This window comes from Dicentrarchus labrax, unplaced genomic scaffold (assembly GCF_905237075.1).
Source record: "Dicentrarchus labrax unplaced genomic scaffold, dlabrax2021, whole genome shotgun sequence".
Lineage (NCBI taxonomy): Eukaryota > Metazoa > Chordata > Actinopteri > Moronidae > Dicentrarchus > Dicentrarchus labrax.
Genome location: NW_026136710.1, coordinates 12,147,617 through 12,174,976, shown reverse-complemented (window position 1 = coordinate 12,174,976; position 27,360 = coordinate 12,147,617). Strand labels below are relative to the sequence as shown.

The following is a 27,360-nucleotide window of genomic DNA, read 5'->3' as shown; positions in this document are numbered from 1 at the left end:
CAAATCATTCTATGTTGGATATCTGATAGTATGATTTTATTTGCTGCAAACACAAGCTTTACATACCACACGCTGCATCAGGACACTTTTTAGAATAATTTCCATCAACATGTCTTTTTAGAGCAGCAAATATCGCTGCCTTCGGTATAGAATTACCGGATGTCAGTGCTACTATTCTCAGTGTGGTTCCATATTTTTAAAGACTGTGTGAAAATGATTAAAGCCACAGAATCTGAGCCATCACACATCCACCATGTAGTGAGGGATCTGAGAGAGAACAAAGCCTGTTATTCCGTTTTAAGAAGTTTGCTTGTCTGAGTGCAGAGCCAGCAGGAGTCTCAGGTGCAGCAGAGAGAGACAATCCCTTCACATTTAGAGGGGAATAGACCTGTCAGTCCTATAAACCCTTGAAGAACCAACCAGTGGAACCACATGCAGCTCTTTCAGCACACATCACTGTTATCTGGTGTGAACCAGGGTGGAAAGATATTAAGGCAGGGCATCACCATGCAAGATGCAGGCATTCTCAACGGGTGATGTCTGTTTGTGTTTACAGAGGGTTTGCTGTTTTCTTGTTGTGGATGCATCGCACTGATCATTCATCACATTTCAGTGATTCATACAGCTGGTTCTTGACAAAAGATGAGGGTGTGTGCTGCTTCATTTCTGGTTTAAATAAGTATGCTGCCTGTAGCACTCACTGAGCGCTTTCTCATTATCAGGAACAGGATGTTTTTTTTTCCATGAGCAAATTCAGATTTCCCCTGCAATCCATTGGCAGTTTTTTAAATAATATGTTATATATATATATATATATATATATATATATATATATATATATATATATAAGGCGGGTTATATCGTGCATAAATCCTTGGCCTTTACAAGCTAATATTTGATCAATCTACATTGATGAGTGAGTGAATAGGTACTTTTCTTTGAGTTTATGTTGTGGTCAACTTAGGATCAATAGCTAAGGTAATTTTGTACGCTGATAAGCTCCAGCTCAGTATTTTAAAGGAATAGTTTGAGGATTTGAGAAATACACTTATTTGCTTTCTTGCTGAGAGTTACATGAAAAGATAGCACTCTCGTGTCTGGATGGTAAATATGAAGCTCCAACCAGCAGCCTGTTAGCTTAGCTTAGCATAAAGATTGGATACAAGAGGAGACAGGCTGACTCCATCCACAGGTAACAAAATTCACCTACCAGCACATCTTAGGCTTGCTAATTAACACTTTATATTGCCTTTGTTTAAACTGTATAGTGCAGAAATGACAATTTGGGGTTTATAGAGTTACATGCTGGGCTACTTCTTTACTGGGACCAGTGACTTCCTGGAGTCTTGCTTGGACACCAGACTTAAGTCACTCTAATTGTAACACCTGTTTTATATTCACTTTATTAGTGAATAAGTGAGCTTTAGAGGTGCTGGTAGGTGTATTTTATTACCTATGTACAGAGCCAGGCTAACTGTTTCCTCCTGTCTCCATCAATGCTAAGCTACGCTAAGCGGCTGCAGGCTGTAGCTTCTTATTTAGTGTATATTTAGAGTTGTATTAATCATTCACATTAAACACTGACAAGAAAGCATATTTATTTAATTTCCAAAATGTTTAACTATTTAATCTTTATTGATATGGTTACCTTGTCTTTCATGGAGCTTTGCTTTGAAACCAAATCACAAATTTTATATTCCACATTTCACAAAATTCCTGTTTGGTTATTAACTGTTTATTGAATACCTGAAATATGCTTGCTACCAAATAGCCTGGGGCTTAGTTAAATTTTTTAAGAAATAGTACCCCAATTTCCATTTATCCCTCAGCATGCTATGGCAAATTTCTGACCTGAAACACAAAGCAAACTGGGACCTAAAATGAAAAATGACAGGGCTAAAGAGCCTCAACCTGTTTTTTGATCTACTAAACATGCAAACCTTATATTTGCCCAAATGTATTTTCTGTGTGTTAATATTTAACACACAGACTGGTAGAGTGCAGAAAAGGAAGATAATCACATTACAGTTTTGGAAACGGTCAACACACTCCTCTGTGACAGAGGCAGCAGTATGGTGGAGGCTTGCTTGTGTGTGTGCGTGTGTATATGTGTGTGTATGTGTGTGTGCATGTGCGCTGTTTTGTGAGAGCCCAAATGAGACTGGAGCAGACAGCTGGAGGGAGAGGATCGCTGCCTCATACAGCGTGTGTCTGTATCAGATGAGGAGAGGGGGTCACCCAGGATTCCCTTGAAGCTGCTCTCCAGGAAAAAAAAAAGAAGAAAAAAAGAAAAAAGAAATATTACAAGATTTTGTTTGTACCTCGATTACCGGATAGGATCAGCTCGTCACTGCTGCTGCTTTTTTAAAAATCTTGTATCATCGATTCGTGTTTTTTTTTTCTTCTTTTTTTTTTAGAAGATGCCGACACGGGAAAGAAAAGTGAGGCAGACTAATCCAGAAATAGACAGTTTGTAAGAAAAAGACGCGTTGTAGGAATCAGAAGAATCAAGAGCGAAAAGGTCGATTATTGATTTCTTATTGAATCATTTTTTCTTTTCTTTTCCATTTTATGTGCTGAAATGCTGGAGCTGTGCGTGGATAGCAGCTTGTTATCTCTTTGAAGATTCTTAACATGAGCCAATCAGTATCTGAACGGCCATTTAAGGCATTATACAGCGAATGCCTAAAACACTGAATAAAGTCAAATATAGTGAAAGTTTTATATTTTGTTTATTTTATGAAAAGGCACTGACAATTTGCTTAAGGTAGGCTTGCTGCAGGCTTTGCATTGAAACCAAAAGCGATGTACAAGCTGCGTTCTTGGTTAAACACGCAGCGGAGAGTGTGAGCTGATTCCACTCATATTTCAGCATTATCGAAAATACCCCCCCCCAAAAAAAAAAAAAAAATCACTTGCGGAGGGGTGGTTTCCCTCTTTCATTCGCTTGAGATTTTGATATCAAGGACAGTAGCGAAGGGTCTGTCTCAATAACTCGGGAGAGCTAGGCTATATGAAGATCGCGACACAGTTGTTGGTTTTCCCTCGCAGAAATGCCAGTGCGTGCTGTGACCACCAGGTTCATGTACAAGGGACTTTGCACTATTCCAGATGTCCTCTCCTACCGGACCCCTGTTAACCTGCCTGAGGATGAAGTGGAAGGTAAGTCTCTGGATCGTGGTTTTTAAGTTGTTATTGTAATGTGAAGAGTTGTTGCACCTAAACGCAACGTCCACCTGCAAACTAGTTCAGGACCCTGGAGAGCTCCAGCCGGTGTGCGCTTCTTTCCCTTGATCTACAAATGTGACTGCACACCAAACTGTAGGTCTGCTTGTAAAAAGGTTCAGTAGTACATATATTTTGTTTTATTTTCAGGGTTTAATGTCCCACAATATATGGGATACACCTGTCTTTTCTTTTTGCATATTGTTGCTTCAGATTTTGGGGGGAAAAAAGACACAAAATTATTATTCAGCTCTTATTTTTTGGTCCTTTGTACATCAATTCTGTCACATCATCCTTTAATAATTGCACTAAGTAATAACCATCATAGTTCTACACTATACACAATACGTCCCTAGTTTCCATACGTGTCAAGCAACTGCATACATAATGTATCACACAATTTCATACCTGCAGCACCTGTGAGACTAAACTGCACCTGATTCACTCACTGTAAGTCATTTGTCCTGGGGGCAAGAGACAAGACTGAAGAGTCAGTGAGACAAGGCTTAAAATGTAAAAAAAAAAAGGAGCCTGAGATGGAGAAATGGGCTGTGATGAATGGCAAATGTATAACTATAAAAATGTAGATTACAAGACCATTTCTAGAAAATCCATGGCAGATAAAACCCATTAATAAGGTGGGAGATTGATTCATTTTGAGTCTTAAATGACCTCCTCTCATGTCTTTGGGGTTTGTTTGATGTATTGCATTTTGTCTTTAATTAACAGAAACGACAGCCAGTGTTGTACTTTGGCCACCTAAAACATTCATTGGAGCATTATGATTGTTCTTATTATAGTAACCATAGTGCATAGCTGTTAAGAATGGAGGTTTTGTTTTGGCAAATGGTCTTCACAATGAGAAAGCGCAGCTGGCAGTGATTTGGAACAAAGCCAGGCAGACTACAATAAAGAGATAACTCAGATCAGATTTGATATCAGGAAGTCTTTTATGCAAAGGGAATTCCATTTCCCCTTCTGTCTGTAGGTTTGCCCGGGCCCCGCAAGTGGCTGCCTGCCCTTGCTTTGAGTCACTCATTTGACATTGAAAAAGCCACTATCTGCAATGACAACATAAATTTAATTAAAAGGTTGGCTATGGAAAAGCAACAATTGGAACAACAATAAAATGGCTGGGTGTTGTGCGTTGCAAAAAGGCTGTACAGACGATGATGATACAGCTTTTAAGATAATGAAGAAGTCTTATCAAACTGTAGTTTACTAATTGAGAGCCATTAAATATTCAGAACCTAGCGAGACAGATCATTGAAGCGTGAATGTATTTACCCAGGGAAGATTCACTGAGCACATAATGCACTGCTACATTTACATGGCCTCACACCTTGGCAGTGTCCATGGTAAACAGTGCTCTACCTTTTGTCGCTGAGCATCTCCACCACTAGATAGAAGTGTGTTAAAGAGCACTTTGCTTGTAGTTGTTGAGGGTGGTAAGAGAGTTTCAGATTAAACTCAACTGGACTGAGGGTTTGAATCAGTAACCTCCCACTTACTGCCTTACACCCAGCCTTTATTCTGCTTCTGCTCCACTTGAACACACAGTGCAGGAGCTGCTGTTGTTGGTCCGTGAACAGTGCTGCAGTCCAACGTCGGTGAATGAAAACTGAAAAGGTCTGAAATTCAGCCTATAAATATTGTTTGATCTTTAATTACCGCGGGGCAGAAGTTCCCTGATTGCTCGACTCATGTAATTACTCTCCCTAATCATATTTATGATAATAGCTTTTTCCTAGGAATATGTGTATATACACCCAATGTTTGGGATCATCTGAGGAATAGATTACAAACACACCACTGAACTGCAATATATTAAGCTTTGGGAGGTGACTATGCAATAGAAATAAGCACTGTAATGCTGTGTCTTCATTTGGATTTTGGAAAATCTCTAAAAATATGCTATAAAGACACAAATAAGAGCAGAATACCTTCATTATCATGCTCCTGCTATATAAGTTTTATATCAGAGCCAACAAAATTTAAAAACTAGATGAATAATTATCAGGCATTAAATCCAGATGACTGCAGTTCAGACAACAGATTTTATATACATTTATCATTATCCAGTCACTTTATGCTGTTGCTATTTACTGATTTCTATATGATACCTTTTATTTACTTCTACCTAAATTGTTCTCTATTACCAATGCCTTACAGAAACCAATATTATGGTTCAAATATAGCCTAACATCTATACTCCCTATCAGCATACTTACCTTAAAAAGAGATACTAATCAAGACATGTCATTTTGTTTTATAATTTTTGCAAGTCGAGACCATGAAGCTGTTTACAAAGTCAGCATAAACCTCAGTGAGTAAATCAACAGGAATTTCTCTTAGTGACATTGTTGCAGAGACATGCTGACAACCATTTTCAAGTGCCCACTGACAAACACAATACACAAGGACAAAAGGACCTTGCATCCAAGAGACCCACCGTGTCACACCATGGACAGTACATGACACATATTGCCCTTTATAAACAGATTAAAGAGTTCAGTTTCAGCGTGAGGTGGAATTGTAAAGGAAGACAAAAGTACCAGTGAACTAGTAGGAAAAAAAACACAGAATATAATGAGATACACAATATACATTTTTAATGCTGAATTCAATGGTAGGTAAGAGAAAACAAAGAAAAACATCATATTTTTGACCTCCCACCACATATTTTGAGCTCAGAAAAGATGATGTTACATATCAAATACAATGATATATATAATGGCACTGGTTAAATGCTGGAGTCAGTGCAGAAGTGCCTTGAGCTGCAATTTCTCAAATGGCCACTTGATGCTGTTTCAGACTGTATTCAACTAATTGAGTCAACTCTCAGTTTCTTTATTAAGGAATAAAGTTTTGAGCTTTTTCTATGCAAGACATCAGGGCCTCAATGGATGGCTTAATTTTCTATTATGTGGCATTTTTAAAATTAATCGTGTCATTTAAAAGTTAAAGAGCAAAGAAATGAGCTGGATGGAATACAATAAGAAGACAGTACTCATCATTTAAAAGGAGATTAATGACGCAGAATGATGTATTCTCACATTTAATGAGGATTTTCTTACTATATAACAAATACTGTTGGGATTAGCATTAGTCAACTATAATTATAACAAATAACTTTATGGATTATTATTCCAGTGGCACACTCAAGACTCCATAGAGATTATCTGTAAATCTATGCAATCCTGCAATTTCAAGACCTTTGTAATCTTTAATCTGATATTTTATTTGGATCACAATCATATCTGCAATATTAACCAAAGTGGAAATTGGCTACAGTATATAGAGAATACATTAGTAACAGTGAGGATTACAGGCACTTGCACAGAATGGAGAGACGATTGTTTGTACTGGCTGAGCTTTAGGGAGGCTGATTAAGTACTCACAGCTCTTAATGGATCTGCAGTTTCCAGGGAATGTTTTTCGAACAGATGGTTGCCTAGGTGGGCAGGGTCAGTGGCAATGCTTGCTGCCCTTTTCTTCGCCCTTGTGTCATGCACTTGTCATAAACCCTGATATGTATTCAAACCATTTCTACTGTGCAAGCAATTGTACTATTGCTTCTTATAAAATGACGTATATGCTTATACATATTTTAGATTTTTAGATCTCTAATCCAAAACCTAATTAGTTTGAGATGTAATTATTCAATCTTTTAAATGATTAACCTTGGACATTGCTAGGTAGTTTCTCTGTTGTGGCTCTCTCTCTGTGGAAGGAAAATCAATTCAATCAATTTTTTTTCATCACAAATTACATTTACACTTACGCTATTTAAGCTATTCAGAGCACTGACCAGTGGCATAACAGTAATCTCTATATCATTCATGTTCAACATATCCGTTTAACGTGTATGTCTGTATTTACCCTGTGTGACAGATGTTTTCTGTAAAAGTCTATGTGGACATTATGCTGTGCCAAAGTGTCTCCCTATTTAATGAGCGCAATATTAAAACCAAGGTCTAGAGCCAAGTTCAGCCCATTTATGCATGAGCGACTGGGATAACTGAATACATCTATAATACTTTGACTAAAATACATTAAAATGTCTCCATTACCTTCGATAAGTACACTGAAATTTAAACAAAGTAATGTTTAATCATGCACTATGTATTATACATACAGTATTTATGAGAAAAGAAGTGTTGAATGTTTCAGCCCATTAAACATATTAAACATATATGTGAGTGAGTAGACTCAGGCATTGTAAATTACCATGATAAGATATGTAGTTTCTTTTAAGACACTATACATAAACCCATTTTGTGACAAACACACTCCATAACTTACAGCAAACTGGCAGACACTTTAACTGCACGTGTGTTGAAACTGATAAGACTCTCGTTTTATAGCTGAACAATCATGACTTCCCCACAGTTACACTCTTGGAGGTCTCTCCGTGCTTGTATCACTCCTCGGTGCATCTCCGACAGAGGATGTGAACAGTATTTATAGATCACAGCCAGCAGGAGAATCCCCCAGACATCAGGCATTGTAGTGGAGTGTAGACCGTCTTCCACTTTGTATGCTAAGCCGTCTTCTTTTGTGCTTACAAATGGGGTGTTTTTTGCAGCAACATTGTAAACAGACAAGTATATGTATACTATGTGTGCTATTACAGCTGTCAGGGATCTATAACTATATAGATAAAATAAATAAATAAATAAATAAATTGTACATATATAGAGTAATATTTGTCAGGTCAGATTTACAGTGGTTGGAGATGCTCTTCATACTCCGTTATTCAATTGTTTTTTGGTTTTCAGATATTTTCACAGCAAACTAAGAACAAGGTTAAAAAACTACAGAAATGCTCCATCATCTTTACTGTTATTTAAATGTGGCTCCCTTTATGGTCAAAGACAAATGTCTGGTCATTAATGTTGTGGCCGCCCAGAGAGATTCACAGTTTCAAACAACATTATTTAACAATATTATAAGCTGTTAATTAAGAGACTGTCTTTACTCTCCCCCTGTCTGAGCCATAAAGCCATATTTCATTTACATCATCACACTAAGCTGGGAAACACAAAGCAAATGTTAACAGATGAAAACTCCTTTGGACAAAAATAGAAAATGTATAGCTACTATTATCCTTCAATACAAAGATACAGCAAATACAAATACAGTGAATAGAAGGATTCAACTACCAAAGTCTGACGGGTCGATCTTGACCTAGTCTCACACAGCAGTGCCTCTGTCTCATTGTAGGATATCTGGACATATTCTCATCAGAAAACAGCAGTTAACAGGACCCTTCACTGCCAAAAACAGGATATTAATTAGCCTGTTTGCTCGTTTTTAACTTTACGATAATATTATCATTAAAATCTTAAGCCATATGGCCAGCAGCTTCGTTAAGGGATGCGAAGGTTACAGTGGAACATAATAAAACAACCCAAAGCCTGACAAAAACATAAAATAAAAAACAAACAGAAACAATAAAATCTTAAAACAAAGGAGATCGGTTGACTTCAAATCTATGCTGTCTATATGAGTAATAAGTCATTTGGTTTGGTCATGCGAACAGCACCAACTGCTTGTAAAGTCATCTCTAATTCTTAATGATTTTCCCATAAAGATCAGGTCACATCATTTCCCCACAGCCTGCCAAGAGCTGCAGGTAGTGGGAGTATTTCAAGTACTTTTTGACAGCAGGAGTTGTTTTAGCTTCAGGGCTCGTGCAGCACATCTTCACCGTCTCCAGTGGTCGTGTTGTGTTAGTTTATGTAAATATGATAATGTGAAGACGCTTTAAATCTGTAGTAGCAAAGAAAGGTGTGCGGGATCTGTGATAGTGGGGTGATTTATGTTTTATACTATGTGCAAGTGTAGTGTGCAGGGGCATTAAAGCGCAGTGTATCATTTCTTGTTGAATCATTGTTTATCATATTGCACAAATTCAGTCAAGGTGTGTATGAAAGAAGTATTCAGTACTATATTTAGGTTGCTTTTGTGGTTCAACTTCTAAAGCATCCAACCAAGTTTAGCCATAGACTTGAAGCTAGTCTATGGCTAAGATTACAAATCTAAAATGCTATTGATATCAGATTTTTGCTTACATTCTGGGATTTATAGTCAGCCAGAAATCAGTTGTACTTTGCATTAAGACATTAGGGATCTAAGGAGGTGTGGCATTATCTGACTGTATTTGTATTACGTGTAGATCTATTTTTGTACTTCTGAGAGGGCCTTGATGGAGCTCTCTCAGCTGTACAGCATCTTTATTTTTGTAGCCTCTGTCTAATATGATTCACATGCCCCCCCTCTCATTATCAGAAAGAAAGATGTCATGGGTGTCATCATACCATTATTGGTGTAACCACCTGGGAGGGGCTCTTATTTAATGAAGAGTCTGAATCATTTCCCAGTGAATATTTTTATCCTCCAACCAATTTTCCGTAACTACCTCAATAAGCAGCCTTTTGATAAGAAAACTACGTTCTTGATTCAAGGAACAGCATAGAGCGTGTAAATTAGGGCACTCTTTTTAATATTCAGTCACTTCTGAAATCTGAGGTTGCTGTATGCTTTTACAGCTAATTTACGATGTCCGATGCCTTTATTTACACCCCTTTCATCACAGCAACTGGCTGCATCTTGGACTGACACAAAAGATCCTGTTTGATCCTCACTAACCACGTGGAATTAGCGTAAAGAACCTCAGTCTCCCTTTTCCTATGTAAATTTATATTCAGTGTCTAAATGGGACAGGACTATATGCCGAATGATGGACACTTGAACTGATCTGCATTAGAAACTGAATTGACATCTGTTATGAGCTGTAAATAATGTGGTGTGTAATGTGGCTGTTTTGAGACTAAATCTCTTGAATAGTGTTGCAAGTTAAGTTCATGCAGTAACTTTGGAGATGAAGTCTGTTATATATTGGTATTCTCTGCTCTTCAGTTCCTGTGGAGCGAAGAGATCTCTTCATCTACCTCCTGCTGTATTAACTCTATTACCATTTCCTGCACAATGTCATGATAGTTACTGAAGGTGAAGAGGGATTTTTCCAGCGAACTGGACAATCACTGTAGATAATCTCAACAGTGGTAAATGGTGCATGCCTAGGTTGTTTGGTTCCTTGTTCAAAAGGCAATGCCGGAATCCCCAACACTTCTCAGTATCTTCTCAGATGCATAGGGACGGTGCAGACAAGCTCTGTTTTAGGTACTTTTTCTGTTATCTTCATTCAGTCACTCCCCTCTTTAGCTTGAGTTATATGGGGTGGTGGGTTCTCTCAACACGGCCACTAACGTGATACTCAATAGAAAAGGAAGGCCGCAGTTGCTTTAAGGAATATCATTTGGAAAGTTTGCTGTTTGCTTTGGTGAATGGCGGGTTAGCTAGCTGTGTTAGATAATAACAAAGATAGATACAGTAGATAGCTAATGTGAGCTACATCGTTCCTTACATGTTAATTCCCATATTTTGAAAAAGTAAAGGGATAAAGGAAAGGGATACTAGGGATACTTCAAGGGTAGTTTGACTGTGGATTGACAGGCTTGGCAGAGTGGAGCATTCCCAGCAAATTCACAGAAACCTTACTGTGGCTAATGACCAATTAGGCAGACAATGAGGAAAGTTCTTTTGAAATTGTGTCTAAAACTTTGACAAATCTGGAGATGTGTACTATAATGCTGTTGGTTGAAATCGGAAAGTCACCAATTCTAATTATTATTTTGGAGACAAGTAGCTGAAACCCCTTATATATTCAGTTTGTAGCCTTGAAACAAGCCCTGTCAGCTAGAGAGCTCATGGACTCCAAATGTGTCATCAGATAGTGTCTCTCAGTGATGTACCAAAATGCATTTCTTAAAAATATTAAAGGACCATTGTGAAGAATTGTACAGAAGTGAAGTAAGTAAGTGGCATCTAGTTGCAATTTGCATTCGAATACAGCTCAGAGTTCCACGTGTGTAGGAGAAACGACGGTGGCTGTGAAATATACGAAAAACACAAAAGGCCCTATCTTGAGCCAGTGTTTGGTTTGACTCTTCTGGGATACTGTAGAAACAGGGCCTGTCAACATGGTAGACTCCGTAGAAGAGGACCCCTTCCCTCTGTATAAAAAACGGCTCAATTCAAGGTAACGGAAACACCTGGACTTTTAACTTTAAGACTTGATGAACATGATTTATTATGAAACAATACTCTTGAAAGCACCGAAGTACATATTTCAGTTCAGTCTAGTCACAGATTTTGCAGTTAATTCATAATAAGCATTTAAGCATCAATAACCGTTGTGTTGGCCTTACAAAAGGAATTATTGACGTTTACATCATTAATGTCTGTTCAACTTCTTTGTAAATACAAATGGCATGAATAGGATATCAAGGTGATGCACAACAGTGTCATCTATCTCCAAATGCCATGTTGGCCTCCTACACTCTTCTTCTGGCCCAAAGCCATTATTTGGGATTTCCCCAATTATTTAGGCAAGAGAGCTTCAGTGCTTTCTGCCACCGCCAGTGGCACTGACACGCTGCCAATGTGCAGCAGCGGGCTTCCTGGCAACAGCCTTTGTCATGGACCGTTAAATGGGTTTTTTTAGCTGCACCAACAACAAGCATGAATCACTCTGTTGGTCAGTCAGAAAGGTCAGTAGGATCTGTTGGTCTTCATCTTCTGTTTTAGCTCACTTGGAAGGTCAGCAGACTTTTAAGTTCTGGGTTTTGATATCAGGGTTGGCAAAAGTGGCTCTTTGATATTTAGGACACACAATTTCAAGCTTATATCACAAACTGTATACAGGCTCTTAGGATAAGGGGAACACTTGCTTTACTAAGATGATGAATGAAAGACAAAGGTGATATAATCTAACAGTAGGTCAAATAACAACAAAACAAACAGCTCTAAGTTGAAGAATAAATAAACACCAACAAGCCTGTTTGCTCTCCAGGAAACAATCAGTGTCATGATTCTGCCGGCAGCTGTTGGTCTAACCTGCCATGAAATTGTCAGTCAATATTTCATTTTGTCCTTGCATGGCAAAATTTGTTGAATTGGTGATATCACTTTTTGTTTAGACTCAAAAGGCAGTTTAATGTAATTGCATACTGAGCAATTTGCTTTCCCTCCTATTTGCCTCAAGTGACCGAAACCTTCAACATTTGTTATATAGCATACACTGGAGGGCATCAAAGTTATTCTCGTGCCACAAAGTGAAAAACAGCATAAACAGATATTTCTTCTGCAGTCCCCAGAATTGTTTTCAAGATGATGCCTTCTACCAGGATGTACATAATAATGCATCAGAAATAAAAAGAGATTGTGAGCAGTCACTGCTCATGCACATTTAATTTGGACCATCAGTGTTCAACAAACAATGCTGTCTTCATCTGATTTGTATCTGACAGGACCTGAGTTGTTAATTTATGTAGCTGGAATGAAATGCACTGTACCATGGGAATTTCTTGTGTTAATGAATGCAGACTGACTACTTGGTCGGGATACATCATGGGTTGTGTTTCGAACAAGTGAATCATATTGTGTATATTAAGGGATGCTTGACATTTGTGAGTGGTCTAGACTTCAATCCATGATCTTTCTATATTGACCCTACTATTATTTTTGTGGGCCTGCCTGCTGTTTTTAGTTTCCTGTTTTTTGTAATTGTTAACAATGGGCGCATAAAATGCTGTTTGTTTCATTTCTGCAATAATGCACATAAGGAGGTGGTTCAAGATCTTATTATTGGTGATTTACATAGAACATGTCCAAACATCTGAGCTTTAGTTGACTAACTCATGTTATATCTAAAATCAGCAGTGATAATACAGCATGTTGCTTGCTTCATAAGATCTCCCTGAATCAAATAACAGCTTATTCTCTTAATTGTCATATTCTTATAATTTATATCTTTGCACAAGAGTATTATTATTGTTCATGTTCACTCACAAACAATCAACATATACTAAAGATTTTGTTTCCCATTTGTTCAATCTGGTAGAGCATATTTGTAATTGGGGACACAGCCATGAGCGTGTTTTGACCCTTGACTTGACTCTAAACACTGCTAATGTATTGTGTTTGTTACCATCAATGCCATTACCTCAAAGACTGCAGACACTATGACATCTTTTATGACCAATGTATCACAATATTTTAGTCACTGACAATATTTAACAGCATTTGTGCAGTTACTGACAAGCAGTACCTTATTTCACATCCCTATTAATGATTTACTTAATGGTGTTAAAATGACTTGCTATTTCAGTAAATGTTCTGAAACACTAAAATGTTTAGTCATACAAACAGAAGATTACTTGATGCCACAGGGGAAATGCTGAATTATTATTTTTTGAAATCCTGTAATGACACACAGTACAAGGATATTCATGGCCTGGCACTGACTTTAGAGAGCCGAATTGTTGCACCCTCAGAGCAGAACAAGGTTTCTTAGATTATCTTTTCAAGGACTCACAGTAGAACAAAAGCTGAGTCTGTTGAATGTTTTCTAAAAGCTCACTTTTACCAGTTTTCCATTTGTAACACGTATGTGTGTAATGAACCTGTTTTATGCCTGCATATGTTTGCAGGCATGTGCAATATGCATTGTTATTGTCCTCATAATGATATGTTAAAAATAATTTACTAATACTCGTGATGTATAAAAGTTAGACACAATAATGTAGATAAATATACAAATAAAAACGTTTATGAGGCTTATAATGATCAGTCAGAGACTGTGTCACAGTTGTATTTCCAAGGTTTTACTTGAACGGTATTGCAGCATATGGTGTTCAGATTATATGTCTACCTTCTGCACACAGTTTAAATTAACTTATATATGGGCCCATAGGAAATGAAAATGTCTATATTGCTTCTGTAAAATCTTGGTAAATATAATTTTTCATTCATGTAAATAAGACAAGGAGTTGTGATGGGGGAAAGTGAATAATAGAGAGAGAAATATAGCAACATTTTTGTATATTGAGTGTCAAAACTAAAAAGGCAAACATTTCTGATTATGGAGAAGAGGATACTTTATGGTAATGTTTTTCTTTAAAACCAGATGATAGATTAAATATGAAATTATATTGAATTCTACCTTTTCAGGGAAGTAAAGACAGAGTTGTGCCTCTAGTGTTTGCATCTTTAAATTTTTTTGTTTATATTTATTTATTCCTCATGGTTGTGAAACAATCAGTAATCCAGCCACTGCTCAGCTGGCTCAGTGAATTCATTACTTGTCACTGGCAGCAGGGGTCGTGACATTGAATCTAGGGTGGTGCTGAAGGAAGATAACAAAACTCAAGCAGCACTTCTGGCTGTAATTTAGACAAATATGTTGTGTCTGATATGTCAAGGTTTGGTACAGACAGTGTCACTTGTTCTAAAGGACCTCAATGAATGTGTCACAGACTGGATCTCTTGCAACAGTTTCTTCTCTTTCCCCACAAGGCCATAGACTGCCGCTGTCACTTGTAAAACTGCAGTCACTCAGTCATTCCTGTACACAAGATGGATGGTCAGTGCTTGTCCACTCGTGATCTTGCATGCAAATTACAGGTGATGTTTGCCCAATCGCATACTTGCATGCAAATTAGTTTTCTCTGTGGTAGAAGCACTATACTATACAAGAGTATAGTCACATGCTTTCAGTCCATATGAAGTTTAAAAGACGTTCCATACAAGCTCTTGGTTTAGCAGCAGTATTCAAGTAAAACTCATAACTGAATATAGAGTCTGTGTTTTAACTTACACCGATCAGCCATGACATTATGACCCCCTGGGCACCCTGGTGGTCATAATGTTATGCAGCCCCATAACAACAAACTGTGATGCACTGTGTGTTCTGACAGCTTCCTATCAGACCCAGCATTAACTTTTTCAGCAGTTTGAGCTACAGTAGCTCACCTGTTGGATCGGACCACACAAGCCAGCCTTCACTTCCCATGTACATCACTGAGCCTTGGCCGCCCATCACCCTGTCTCTGGTTCACCGCTTTTCCTTCCATGGACAACTTTTGATAGGTACTGACCTCTGTAGACCGGGAACACCCCACAAGAGCTGCAGTTTTGGAGATCCTCTGACCCAGTCTTTGAGCTATCACAATTTGGCCCTTGTCAAAGACGCTCAGATCAGCTGCGCATTTTTCCTGCTTCTAACATGTCAACTTTGAGGGCAAAATGTATACTTGCTACCTAATATATCCCACTCACTGACATCAATGATAACCAGATAATCAGTGTTATATAATCAGTTGTCATAATGTTATGGCTGATCGGTGTATGTTGGATTTGATATATAGTCAGTTATGTTAACTCCAATGTTAATTTACTTTTTCTTCTCAACACATCTGCTTCTAGTGTGTCAGGCTAGCATTGTTTATATGAATGTTCATCTCCTACAGGTTCAGTGTTTTTTTTTAATTGCCTGTCTTGTTTTATTGAATGACACATGACTACTGAGCAAGCATCGGAGAGTCTTGTATATTTGAGGATCTACATCAAAAAGAACCACAGAGGTTCTGTGCCTTTGATGTGCAACTGCCCTTTTTACCACTTCAGACAGAATAATGTGATGCAGGGTGAGGATAGGAGCCAAATGGCAATGTTTATGGATTATTTACCAAAAGTTGTAGTTAATAATAAACACATGAACCTGCTCACTGCCTTCTGTTACAACCAATTGTGCTATGGTCATGATAACAGGTGTTAGCTCTGAAGGTGTCTATTAGTATACATCCATAGCAAACAAGGAATTTCCACCATATGATCTCAATGGGAAAACATTTTAGAATATAATAGACCAGGTAATACCAGTACAGTACCATTTGATCATTTATAAACTGGTCCATTTTGTGTCATACTAGGGAGTCCCCCCTAGTATGACTGGTAGTTTTCTTCTTCTAGGTTAAGAAAACATTCTGTTAATAATTCAAATGTATCAAATAAATAAATAAATAAAGATGGCTGTTTTCACTCAATCTTTAACTACAGTTTCTCTGTCTCTATCCATGGTACTGAAATAGACTTTGCCGCTCTATATGGGCTAAAACATTCAAATGCCGATGAATGTAAACGCTGAGTGTAAGCTGATTTATAAATACAGAAAGAATGACAATATCATAAAATAAAGTAGTAGCAGTAGTAATAATGATAACAATAACTATTTATAGGAAAAAGAAACTGTACCTTAATAAAAACGTCCTTATAGCTGCGTACAACTACATTATAGAGTATTAAAAACCATTTATTAAATATTTGTATACTGCATATAAATACTAACTGGAGGACAGGAAAGTGTTGTCAATTCTGACTTCCTTTGTCTGTGGGCCCCAAGCCCATTTGTTCCTACAAAAGACCTAAATCTCTAAAAATCCAACTCAAACAGAAGTAAATAGTTCATTTGTTGGTGAGTATTTTCAGCAGAAAGCACAGAGGATGTGGGATTTACTCAAAATAAACAACCATTTTCATCATAATTAGGGAACAAGGCTGATTGATTTGTTTTTAACAGTTTTTGGACAACAATAGAGCTTTATGGGTCAGGGGAATAAGCTACAGTATATCAGGATTTGCCTACACACATAATACTTTGCTAGTATCTTGGGATCAAATCATTGTTGGTTTGGGTCTTTTCTTGGGAATTATTGATCCTCTAATGCCTCTGCAGTATTTGTAACAAGAAAAAAAGTTTTAAACTGTTCTCACTCCAGCAATGTTCACTTTGCCTCCCTTTTCTCCAAAAATAAACATCTAAAAAACAGGGATTATATTTTTTGAGCTTTGACCTAGTATAACTGCCTGAAATTCCAACATTTCAAACAGCTTTGAACTGCTTTAAACTCTTAATATAAACATTGTGTACACACATATAACAACCCATGTTCAACCAAGCTAGCCTGCTGTTGCTCACAGTGTGAAATCGTAAGTTATAAATCTATATAAACATGCCTCCTTCATCTCCACTCCTAATATGATTACTGCCCTCCTTTTTCCAACAGAGATTCGTGAGGCTTTCAAAGTATTTGACCGAGATGGGAATGGTTTCATCTCAAAGCAGGAGTTGGGTATGGCGATGCGTTCACTGGGCTACATGCCCAATGAGGTGGAGCTGGAGGTTATCATCCAAAGACTTGATATAGATGGTACGTCTCTCTCTCTCTCTCTCTCTCTCTCTCGCTCTCTGGGTCAGCAAGTTGGCTGTTACATATAATCCAAAACAGAAGCTATACAGTGACATGTGTTTGTTATCTGTTTCATCAGGTGATGGTCAAGTTGGCTTTGAAGAATTCGTCACATTGCTTGGTCCTAAACTCTCATCTGCTGGCATGCCTGATAAGTTCCACGGAGCAGACTTTGATTCAGTGTTTTGGAAGGTATATTATCTATCATCAGTATTATCAATCAAGGGTAATCAAGTCTGTACCTTTGCTTTACCAGTGTTCATTAATTCATTCTCTTTTGAGTGAGTTTTCCTTCAGGCTTTTCTGTTGTTTTGTAATAGAGAGACGTCTGTTTCAATTAAAATTACAAAACCTTCTGATCTAGTCAATTAAACAAGTATTTCTAGCATTAGTATTACATTATGCATTATATTCTGACTTGCTTCTCTGACTTTGCTCTAAAAGTAAAGTTCTTAATTTTCAAATGGCCTTGACATACTACACCACTGTGATAATTACAGTGTGTTACATACAGTATTGTCATTCCTTGCATCAGTATCAGTATTAGTTCCCTGTCTGATTTCAGTAACAGTATGTTATTTTATAGCCCAGGGAATGTTCTCATAGCTGGGAACAACAATAGCCGAGAGCTTCCCTGTAATGCCACTATTATTACTGACCTACACGGCATTGAGACTCTCTCTCCTCTGATAATTAGACCTATCTTTTTGTTTTCTGTCTTCCCAGTGTGACATGCAGAAATTGACTGTGGATGAGCTTAAGAGACTGCTTTACGATACTTTCCGTGACCACCTCACCATGAAAGACATTGAGAACATCATCATGACTGAGGAGAGCCATCTGAACAGTCCAGATACCCATTTGGATATTGACAGTATGTTGCATACAGATTTTATTTTAACACATTGCTCGGGCATTTTTTTTTAAAGCTCTGTTAAGATTTACAGATGTGCTAATATTTTTTTTCTAAATCTTTCCACAGCAAGCCCAACACAACAGGAAAAACACACATGTGTGCGTAAAAGCCTGATTTGTGCCTTTGCCATTGCATTTATCATCAGCGTTATGCTCATTGCAGCAAATCAAATGCTCCGCAGAGGAATGAAGTAAAGAGCAGTTTCTTGTTACAAAAACATGTAAGTACGGACAATGAAAAGGCAAACATTAACCAAAATACCTGACTGTTTTTGGTTTTGTTCAATGTTTTCAACACCCACAATGACACTAACACAGCTTCTCTCTATGGATGAAATGATGTCAATGGTTTCGTGTGGCCACTAATCATAGATTACCATGGTAAAAAGACAAGACAAAATAAAGACATTTCAAGGGCTGATTAGTATCCTCAAACAGTAGTGTCAGACTGACTCATATCTCTGATGTTTTCTAAGAAATTAGATAGGAAAGCCGACTGTATAAGACTTCAATATTTCAGTGTACAGTATGCGCTGTAGTAATAGCTGTGCTTTGTCTAATATATCAAAACAATTAATGTTGTTGATGAGAACTCTGCTGTTTGGAATACTGATACTGATGATAGTAATTAAGCAATATGAAAGTGTTAATGGGCTACATATTAAGCAGTTTTAAAGCACTCACTAAAACACAAGGATAAATGACTGGGAACTGAATTATTTGTCTCTTTTAAGTATTTTAGTGGCACGGTTTCCAGTCCAGAAGTCCAACTCACATCCAGTTTAATATACTTTGCTAAACCAGCATCATCTTTCATCTAAATCTTAACTTTAACTTTATTATAAGTAATTAATTCTAGACAAAGGTTGGACTACCAATAAACACTTGCGTTGTTTGGTTCATCCGTTCTAGGCTACTGTACAAAACATAGCAGTTTAAAAATGGCGGCCTCTGTAGAAGGGTTAAGAAGACCCGTGCCATCTGTAAATAAATTGGCTCATTCTAAAGTAACAAAAATATGATTATTATTTTTTTTATTATTTTCATTATACACTTATGAAAACATACCCATTCAGTTTCAGGTTAATAGAGCCTCCTAAACATCACAAACTGGACCTTTAATGAATCTTAATCATCTTGAGTTACAAGCTATACAAATCTGTTGAAAGGATTATTTAAAGCAGACTATTTTGACAACTTTTTATTCTTATTTTACTCTCTACTTTAGTCCAGACTGAAATGTCTTTACCAGTAGATACTAATGGTTCCTACTGACTCCTGTGACTTTTCCTGTAATGCCACCAGCAGATCAAATTTTCCACTTACACTGTGAAATCAGGGGTGGATCTAGAGAAATATTCATAGGGTGGCAAGAAGGTGGCATGGACACTTTAAGGGGTGGCAGAAATATATGCTGATTTAATCACAAACAATCACACATATCAATACTTGCATGAAATGAAGATAATTTAACTCAAAAACACTACGTTGTTGTGGTTCATTGGCACTTTTTTCATTGAAGCCTATCAGCTAGTCTAAAAGGGTGGCCATAACAGATAATTAAATTATTATAATTATTTTAGTTTTAGTTTAATCGAAATGAATGTGTTAAAACTGACAAATTGACAGCATTAGAAACCAAACTGGGGTGGCAGTGGTCACCTCTAGATCTACACCAGTGTGAAATATTTCAACATCTGCTTAATTGCTTGGCACAAAATTGGGTACAGACATTCACATTGACAACTGGTTTTCATCTAGTGCCACCATGAGGTCAACCTTTTATTATGTCCAATACTTTGAATTATGACCAAATACCTGTAAACTGTACTTTGTGTTTAATGCTACAAATGTTAGCATGATCATTCCTTGCTACACATCAGCATGTTAGCATTGTTATTGTGAGCATGCTGCCATGCTAGCATTAGCATTTAGTTCAAAGCAATGGTATGCCTAGCCTCACAGAGACGCTAGCATGGCTGTAGACTCTTGATCTTGTTGAAATATAGTGACTACAGCTTTATGACAACTCGCAGAGGGTGTCATGAAATCATGCAAATCTGTCAAGTGTGCTGCTTTGTTACTTTCATTAAATGCTACAAACATAAACCGTTCCATATTTTGTAAAGCATCATGTTATCACCTCAGCTCAACTTAAACTGAAGTAAAGGCACGGTATATTCATAAAGAAAGACGTGAAAAGAAGAAAAGTCAATTCCCCAAATGTTTCTAACATGAGAAGTGTAAAGCACCCAACAATTGGAATAAACTGGTAAACAAGCACAGGACCACACTGGACAGCACTGCTGAAAAAAGGATGGAAAACAGAGGGACTGAATAACATGTGGACTGTGACTCTCAACCACATGCAATAGACTCCTGTCAGCTGACCTGCAGAGAAATCCCACAGTCCACTTCTGAAGATGTCACGGTTTTTCTAAAAATGAATGGGTTTGTTTTAAAGCTCAGCGTGAGCCTTCTTGGCTGAGCGGCTCAGAATTGATTTGTAAATGAAACAGCTGCTGAAAATGTGAATGAAGCTGAAGCGAACAGTAAAGTCTGAAATAAAAGGCAAGACAGTAAAGGAAATCACACAGTCGCTCTAAGAAATATCAGACAAGAGTATTGGCATGGGTATTTATGCAAAAAGCCCAGACAAATTGATCTCTTGACCATCACACAACTGGTAAAATGTGTTTCATGCCCACAGTCTGCCGTGATCCGTGCACAATGTTGCTGCATATTTCAAAGCTGTGCATCTATAACAGGCACCAAAATTAGTCATAATGAGTCACAGTGAAAGACAACCGAGTTGCTGTGTGACCTGAGCTACCAGCTGTGAATAAATTCAACCATGACGAGTTTAGAGTTTTGACAAAAGTTGGTGATTACTGTCATATTTATAGCAATTGAGAATGAAGGAGATTCAATTCACACAACACACTTGCATGTACATTGTACTTGTACATTAACTTAGAAATAAATGTGCGTTCTATGTGTGAGATTAAATTTTGACTTCTGATGTATGTATTCAAATAATTATGCAATTTGTAAAGTGATCATTGCAAAATCAAAATCTCAGTATTTGACATTTCCCTGTAAATGTCGAATTTTTGTGGATGTGCAGATGATATCAAAATACTAAATACTTTGTATGCTGTGAACAATAATTTAACATATCATGAAAAATGTTGTTTTCTGGCTTCTACATGGACCACCAAAACAACATATTGTTTAAGGTATAACATGGTTATATTTTCTTACTTGAAAGTGATACATTAAATCTATGTGATTTTATTATGAATGTAAGCATAATGTTTTGTACAAAACAAACAATACTAAAAGTATATTATTAAAAAATATCAGGTTTCTGATGTATAATTTCCAGGTCAACTGGACATATTCAGATACGAGTTCTTGTGGGTATTAAGACCATGCACTTACATAATTTTTTTCATTTTTCAGAATGTTTTCTTTAACAAATATTTGTCAAATTCGACAAGTTTTACAAAATCCTATATATTTTTCTTGCTCTTTTTATCTTAAAGTTTATCAAAGCTATATCAGAGGAGGAAAAGTGTGAAACAGTGAGAATCATTCTGGCAATAAAACTGATATTTTATCTAATATATGGTAGCTGTTTATGTATGAACTACTTATATGACATCACATTACCTCTTCATGTAAACATATCATGTACGGTATGGGTTTTGTGTGAATGTAAAATATAGTTATTGTGTCAAATCTTAAGACATATACGCAAATATTGTGTCCTATTCTATATGTTAGTGTTTTAATTAGCAGATTTATGTACACTTTGTTGACGGATTGTCTGTTATAAAATTTTATTTGGACTGTAGATGTCTTCTGTTCTGTGCCTTTGTCCTTTGGAGTAAAAACTGCACTCCCATGCCTTGACTTTAAGTAGCTTTAGACTTTTAAAAAGATGGGAAATCCATTTTTAAAAAATCACCACCTTTGACGAGAATGAATCTGTTGGGAAATGCGTTTTTGAATTGAAATGACTCATCAGTAATCCGAGTACCAATAAGTATTCATGTATTATCTTTCTCTCTCCCTCTCCTTTTCCGGATAAAGGTTTCTCTAGCTTTCCAGGTAATATTTGTTGTACCATCCTACTGTGTGACATTACTAGTAATTCTAATGTCTAGATTGAGATTATCCAGCGCTGTTTTATTCCTTTAACTGTTACTGCACCTGTAGAGATGCATGTACTCCAATAAAAACAAAGGCATTCTAAATAAGCCTGCTGTTTCTTTTTCTCTTTACAAATTGCTTTTCAGGGAAATGGAGTAAAATTCTGAATTCATTCCTCATTCAACTATTTCAGACCAGGACGGAAGAGCAGTCAGGATCTGTTGGTGTGACGGCCCTGACGGTGCACCATCAGGCATGTTAAACACGCATTAGGAACAAAGCACAGCCTGCAAAGAAGGAAAGACCATTTCCTTATTCCTTTCATTTTATGTTTTAGCATCTACACAGACACCCAAGCTTTGGAATTAAGAAATTACTGTAGTAAAGGCTAATAAGAGTAGGTGGTGAGCGTAGCAGCAATGGATGTGAAGTAGTTAAGATGTATGAGGATTAGAACTGGGATAAAGAGGTAACATACATTTTCTTTAATATACAGCAAACACCTCTGTGATTCAGTCATGACTGTCAAATTAATCGAGGGGGCAAATGATCCACAAGAGGAAACCGAACAATCTTCAGAGCGCATGAAGAGATCTAAAGTTGCCTTAATGTCCATGGACTGGAAGATTTAATAAATAGAATGTATTGCTACAGACGGGGATGAGTGCAAAGAGTGATTTACAGGGCTATACAAAAAATAAAGCCACTAGCTCAGTACTCAAATATGGCTATTGACAGAAAACAGGAAAAGGTTGAAAGTATATAAATCTCAGCATAACACCAGTTAAGAGGAATAACCTAACTGAGGACTTAAAAGGCCAATGATAATTATAAAAACATTAGTCACAAAACCCAGGGATGTGCATGAGGCTGCTTCATAAAGACGTATTAACAACCTTTAATCCAGATCATTAGTTTGTCATCTTTTACTATTTGGGAAGTCAAAGGGTGTTTTCCAGAGGCTGGGCTACAAATAAAACCCAGTCAGATCAGTGATTCCCCCAGTGACGCAGCACAGGATTAAAATTTTTTTTAAAAATATTTCCATCTGCTCAGCAATCCTCCACTCCTTTCGGAACTTTGTGACATCAAATGTAACTCCTCAGAGGAGTCCCACTGTAAAGGCACTCTACTCCAGATTAGTGGAGCAATCAACAACACACTGCCAAATGTCAATTATAAAGGATATTTTGCATTGTCTGTATGGACGATTCTTACACAAGAAACATCTTCAGTCAAATGTAATAAATTAATAGCGCTTCTAAATAATGCAAACATGACATATAATATATGGCATATAAAACATGTATTTTTCTCCTATATTTTAAATGAGAAATGGCAACAAACAGCTTTTTAGTATTAACTGAAAACCTCTTCTCAAACGGACGATTCTAGTTACTTAATACTAATGTGACACAATCTTTTAATAACATCTTTTAAATACATATTACGCACTATCCTTCTATTAATGTCACGCACCCACTTAGCAGTGATTTGAACCACAAAGGGAATATTTTTTAGCCCCATTCTGTGTTCACTTTGACTTTCCATCCCCCTGGAGGAGGAGGTAGAAGAGAGGGTGGAAGGTCGGGAATGGAGAGGAGCTGTTGAGGTATGTCACTTTCTGCTTGGCTTTCTTCACTGTCTTCCTTAGTTTTTGGACCTCTGCAGAGATAAATAATTGAAAAGCTGAATTCTAAATCAACAGGAATTACCATCAGCCATGCTAACCATATAGTGTCAAAAATGAATGTGCATACCCATTGGTGCTTTGGGAAGTTTTCTTCTTTTCCCTTCTAGCGAGCCATTCTTCGATACTTCTCCCAGGCATGAGTCTGTCTACAAAGTCCTCTCTGAGCTGCCTTTCATCTGAAACCAGAAAAATCTCACTCAAGATCAACACACAATTGACACATCTGGGTCAACTGGGTAATGCTGTGATTGTGCTCGTATGCTACCAATTTCCATAACAAATCCAGTTGTTGAATGTTCACCTCATTATTAAAGGATGAGTTACATATTCATCTTAAAGTTTTTCAATCGCATGGCAGACTGCTTGCTTACAGCTTACCTTCCACCTGTCTTTTTAAATTAAACAGATCCTCTTCAGACATGTGAGAAAACCTGCAGTTGGGGCCAAAATCACAAATTCCTAAAAAAAAAAAAAAAAAAAAGAAAAAAAAGATGATTATGAAATGAAATTTAATATAGTTACCTGGTTATTGGATAAATGTAAGGTTAAACCGTTCTCTTACCTTTTTGGAGAAACTTCCTGCAGGGTTTCTTTGTTTGCTCATCATGCAGAATGGCTGAAGAGTCTGTAAAAGGAAAAATGATAGTGTGTCCATGGTTGATGATATAATCTTCCATCATAAAGTAAATAGGTGGGCAGCCAAGATGACATAATGAAATGTAAGCATGCTTAATTCTCTAATCAAAATCTCATTCTCACTGAAGATGTGGCATTTTAAATAGTAAATCATAAAACATAAGAAAATAAAAAACACACATCATATGTTATGAAATATAACCTGTAGTCTGTTTTTTTACTGCGACCACATCTCAGCGGTTTGACTGCAAGTCTCACCTCTGAAATGGTCAAACCAGGCCTTTTTAGCTCTGTGATGCTGAACCCCATTCAGATGTTTCTTCCTGTTATGCATGTTGTCCTGAAAGGACCGGTCGCAGTAGTCACAGTAGTATCTCCTCCCCATGGTGCAGGGTTATGCGCTCAAACCAGCAAGAAGATGTCACCTTTTAAATTGCTGAGAGACAGTGAACAGAAAAGGAAATCATTTTACATAACTGCTCTGTCAACACGTGAGTGAATGGCTGTGCTAAACTGAAATGGTTTCTGTTCGATACTACATCAACTGAGTGAGCGTTGCCATGTTACGCATCATTACGCACAAGCTGATTCATTAGCAAAACAAGGCAATGTCTTTCCTAACAAAAAGAGAGGAGTTTAGCCAAACAATTATAAATACATTTGTTGATTATTTTTCTGATTCATGAATTGTTTAGTCTATAAAATGTAAATAGTCAAAAATGCCAGTCACAATCTCTCATAGCCCAAGATGTCTTAATATTCTTGTTTTACCCTAAAACCCAAAGATATTTCATTTACAGTGACAGAAAACAACAACAACAATCTCAACAACAGCAAGCTCTCATATAAACAATGAATACATCTAAAAATAAATGTTTGATTACTAATTACTAATCCATGAATCAACTAACTTTTCTGCACTTAAAAGCCAAAATAAAACACGTAGCAGACCTAATTTGAGCCTAATCATGGTGCTAGTATTGATCTGTTTTGACATTTAAAATTTTTCGCATCAATGCAAGTTTGTTTACTTCTGCATCAAATACTTTTGCATTCATGTGCCAGTCACACATACCTGCTAACAGATTACACATTTGGCCTTGGACTAAACCTGATAATATGAGAGGCAGAAACTGGAACCATCCTAATATCTACTATAAAGAACACCAACAACATGAGCATTATCATACACAAGTGGTAGTACAATTCTTTTGCTGCCATCTACTGGTTTAGTTATGGAGGTGCATCGTTTAAAACAACTTTTATTTTGAATATACCTTGGGCATGACTTCCTCTTCCACCCTGATGCTACTACTAATTATCCAAAAAGTTTATAAGAGCTTTATAAATATAATGACCATGTAAACGAGCAGTTTGATGCTTGTAGAAAACATAAACACCCCTAAATTTGTCCATTGCGTCGGTAAAATTGGATGGTTAGCTAACTAGCTAGCTCCCATGCTTATCGTTGCACCACTGAACGTTTGTGTTCAGTTCCTGTTTACATTTAATTTAAACGACAAAGAGCACAAACCATTAGCGAAACAGTGACGTCCTCCTCTGTCGAACAAGACAAAACAAACTAAATCCTCCTGTGCGCTCCACATTGATCAGGTACGTCGTCTCCGCAGGGACGAGAAGCGTCAGCGACCTGAAGCGGAAGCGGAAGCGTCACGTGTTACGTTGACATCCGTTCATGCGCAGTGCGTACCAAGCCGCGAACATGTCGCTCACCAAATCCGTGTACAATCTTCTCTTCAGGAGAACATCCACTTTCGCTATAACCATCATGGTTGGAGCAGTCTTCTTTGAGCGGCTATTCGACCAAGGTGGCGACGCGATTTTTGAACAAATGAATCGCGGGGTAAGTGTGTCCTCTGGTGTTTTAATGCTTGTTTTATCCTGACCTTGTTAGCAGAGGGCGAAGCGGCGCTAACGTTAGCTAAGCTAGCCCCGGCAGCTACGCCGAGCCATCGCGTCCTTGTAGGACTTTGTTGTTGCAGCATATCTGATTATATAAAGTGTCCAACCTTACATATTGTGTCATTTCATTGCAGAAACTATGGAAACACATCGAACAAAATTACCAGAACAAAGACGAGGAATAGGACGCGGCAGCGGGGTCGTCTAAGGCTGAAGTGCAACTGTTGTCACACTTCCTTCTTCCATTCTCCCTGAGTTCCTCACCTGAAACAAGTCAACATGGACACTTTGCCCCAAGTCATGCCCAGGCTGGCAGCGGCGACCAGAGGACCTGTGGGAGCTGACTGACTGACTGACTGACTGACCGACCGACCACCATGAAGATGGAGCAATGGTTCCTGTCACCTCGTCTCACCCTCCCTGTCATTTGTAATACCTTCGTTCTTCTCACAGATTGTAAATGGTTAAATTAAACATATGTTAATGTCTTACAGGTGTTGCAGTGTTTTGATTTATGGTGTGCATGTGTTAGTATAATTGTCTAAGCATATCCATTGGATCAGTTCTGTATTTTTTTAACTTCTTTTAATTGACTTTAGTTTTATATTGAGAGGCATACCTTATAGCCACATTATGTTATCTTAAAGTGTGTCA

The 27,360-nt window shown here is 37.4% G+C and overlaps 3 protein-coding genes across 3 annotated transcripts; 2 read left to right on the top strand and 1 right to left on the bottom strand.

Annotated features, from left to right (window-relative positions):
* Positions 1-2,909: 2,909 nt before the first annotated feature.
* On the top strand, positions 2,910-18,608 carry cabp7b (calcium binding protein 7b). Its single transcript, XM_051411782.1, has 5 exons — positions 2,910-3,162; positions 17,199-17,342; positions 17,461-17,573; positions 18,108-18,255; positions 18,364-18,608. Exons 1-5 carry the CDS (start codon positions 3,054-3,056, stop codon positions 18,489-18,491), a joined length of 642 nt encoding a protein of 213 aa, XP_051267742.1. The 5' UTR covers positions 2,910-3,053; the 3' UTR covers positions 18,492-18,608.
* Positions 18,609-22,916: 4,308 nt separating this feature from the next.
* zmat5 (zinc finger, matrin-type 5) lies at positions 22,917-26,463 on the bottom strand. The gene is made up of 6 exons (XM_051411784.1): positions 26,318-26,463; positions 25,042-25,219; positions 24,710-24,772; positions 24,526-24,606; positions 24,215-24,323; positions 22,917-24,119 (listed from the first exon to the last, which is right to left on the bottom strand). Exons 2-6 carry the CDS (start codon positions 25,166-25,168, stop codon positions 23,972-23,974), a joined length of 528 nt encoding a protein of 175 aa, XP_051267744.1. The 5' UTR covers positions 25,169-25,219; positions 26,318-26,463; the 3' UTR covers positions 22,917-23,971.
* An 8-nt stretch (positions 26,464-26,471) lies between these two features.
* Positions 26,472-27,197, top strand: LOC127370074 (cytochrome b-c1 complex subunit 9). The gene is made up of 2 exons (XM_051411785.1): positions 26,472-26,647; positions 26,841-27,197. The coding sequence occupies exons 1-2, from the start codon at positions 26,480-26,482 to the stop codon at positions 26,889-26,891; spliced, it is 219 nt and encodes a 72-aa protein (XP_051267745.1). The 5' UTR covers positions 26,472-26,479; the 3' UTR covers positions 26,892-27,197.
* Positions 27,198-27,360: the final 163 nt, after the last annotated feature.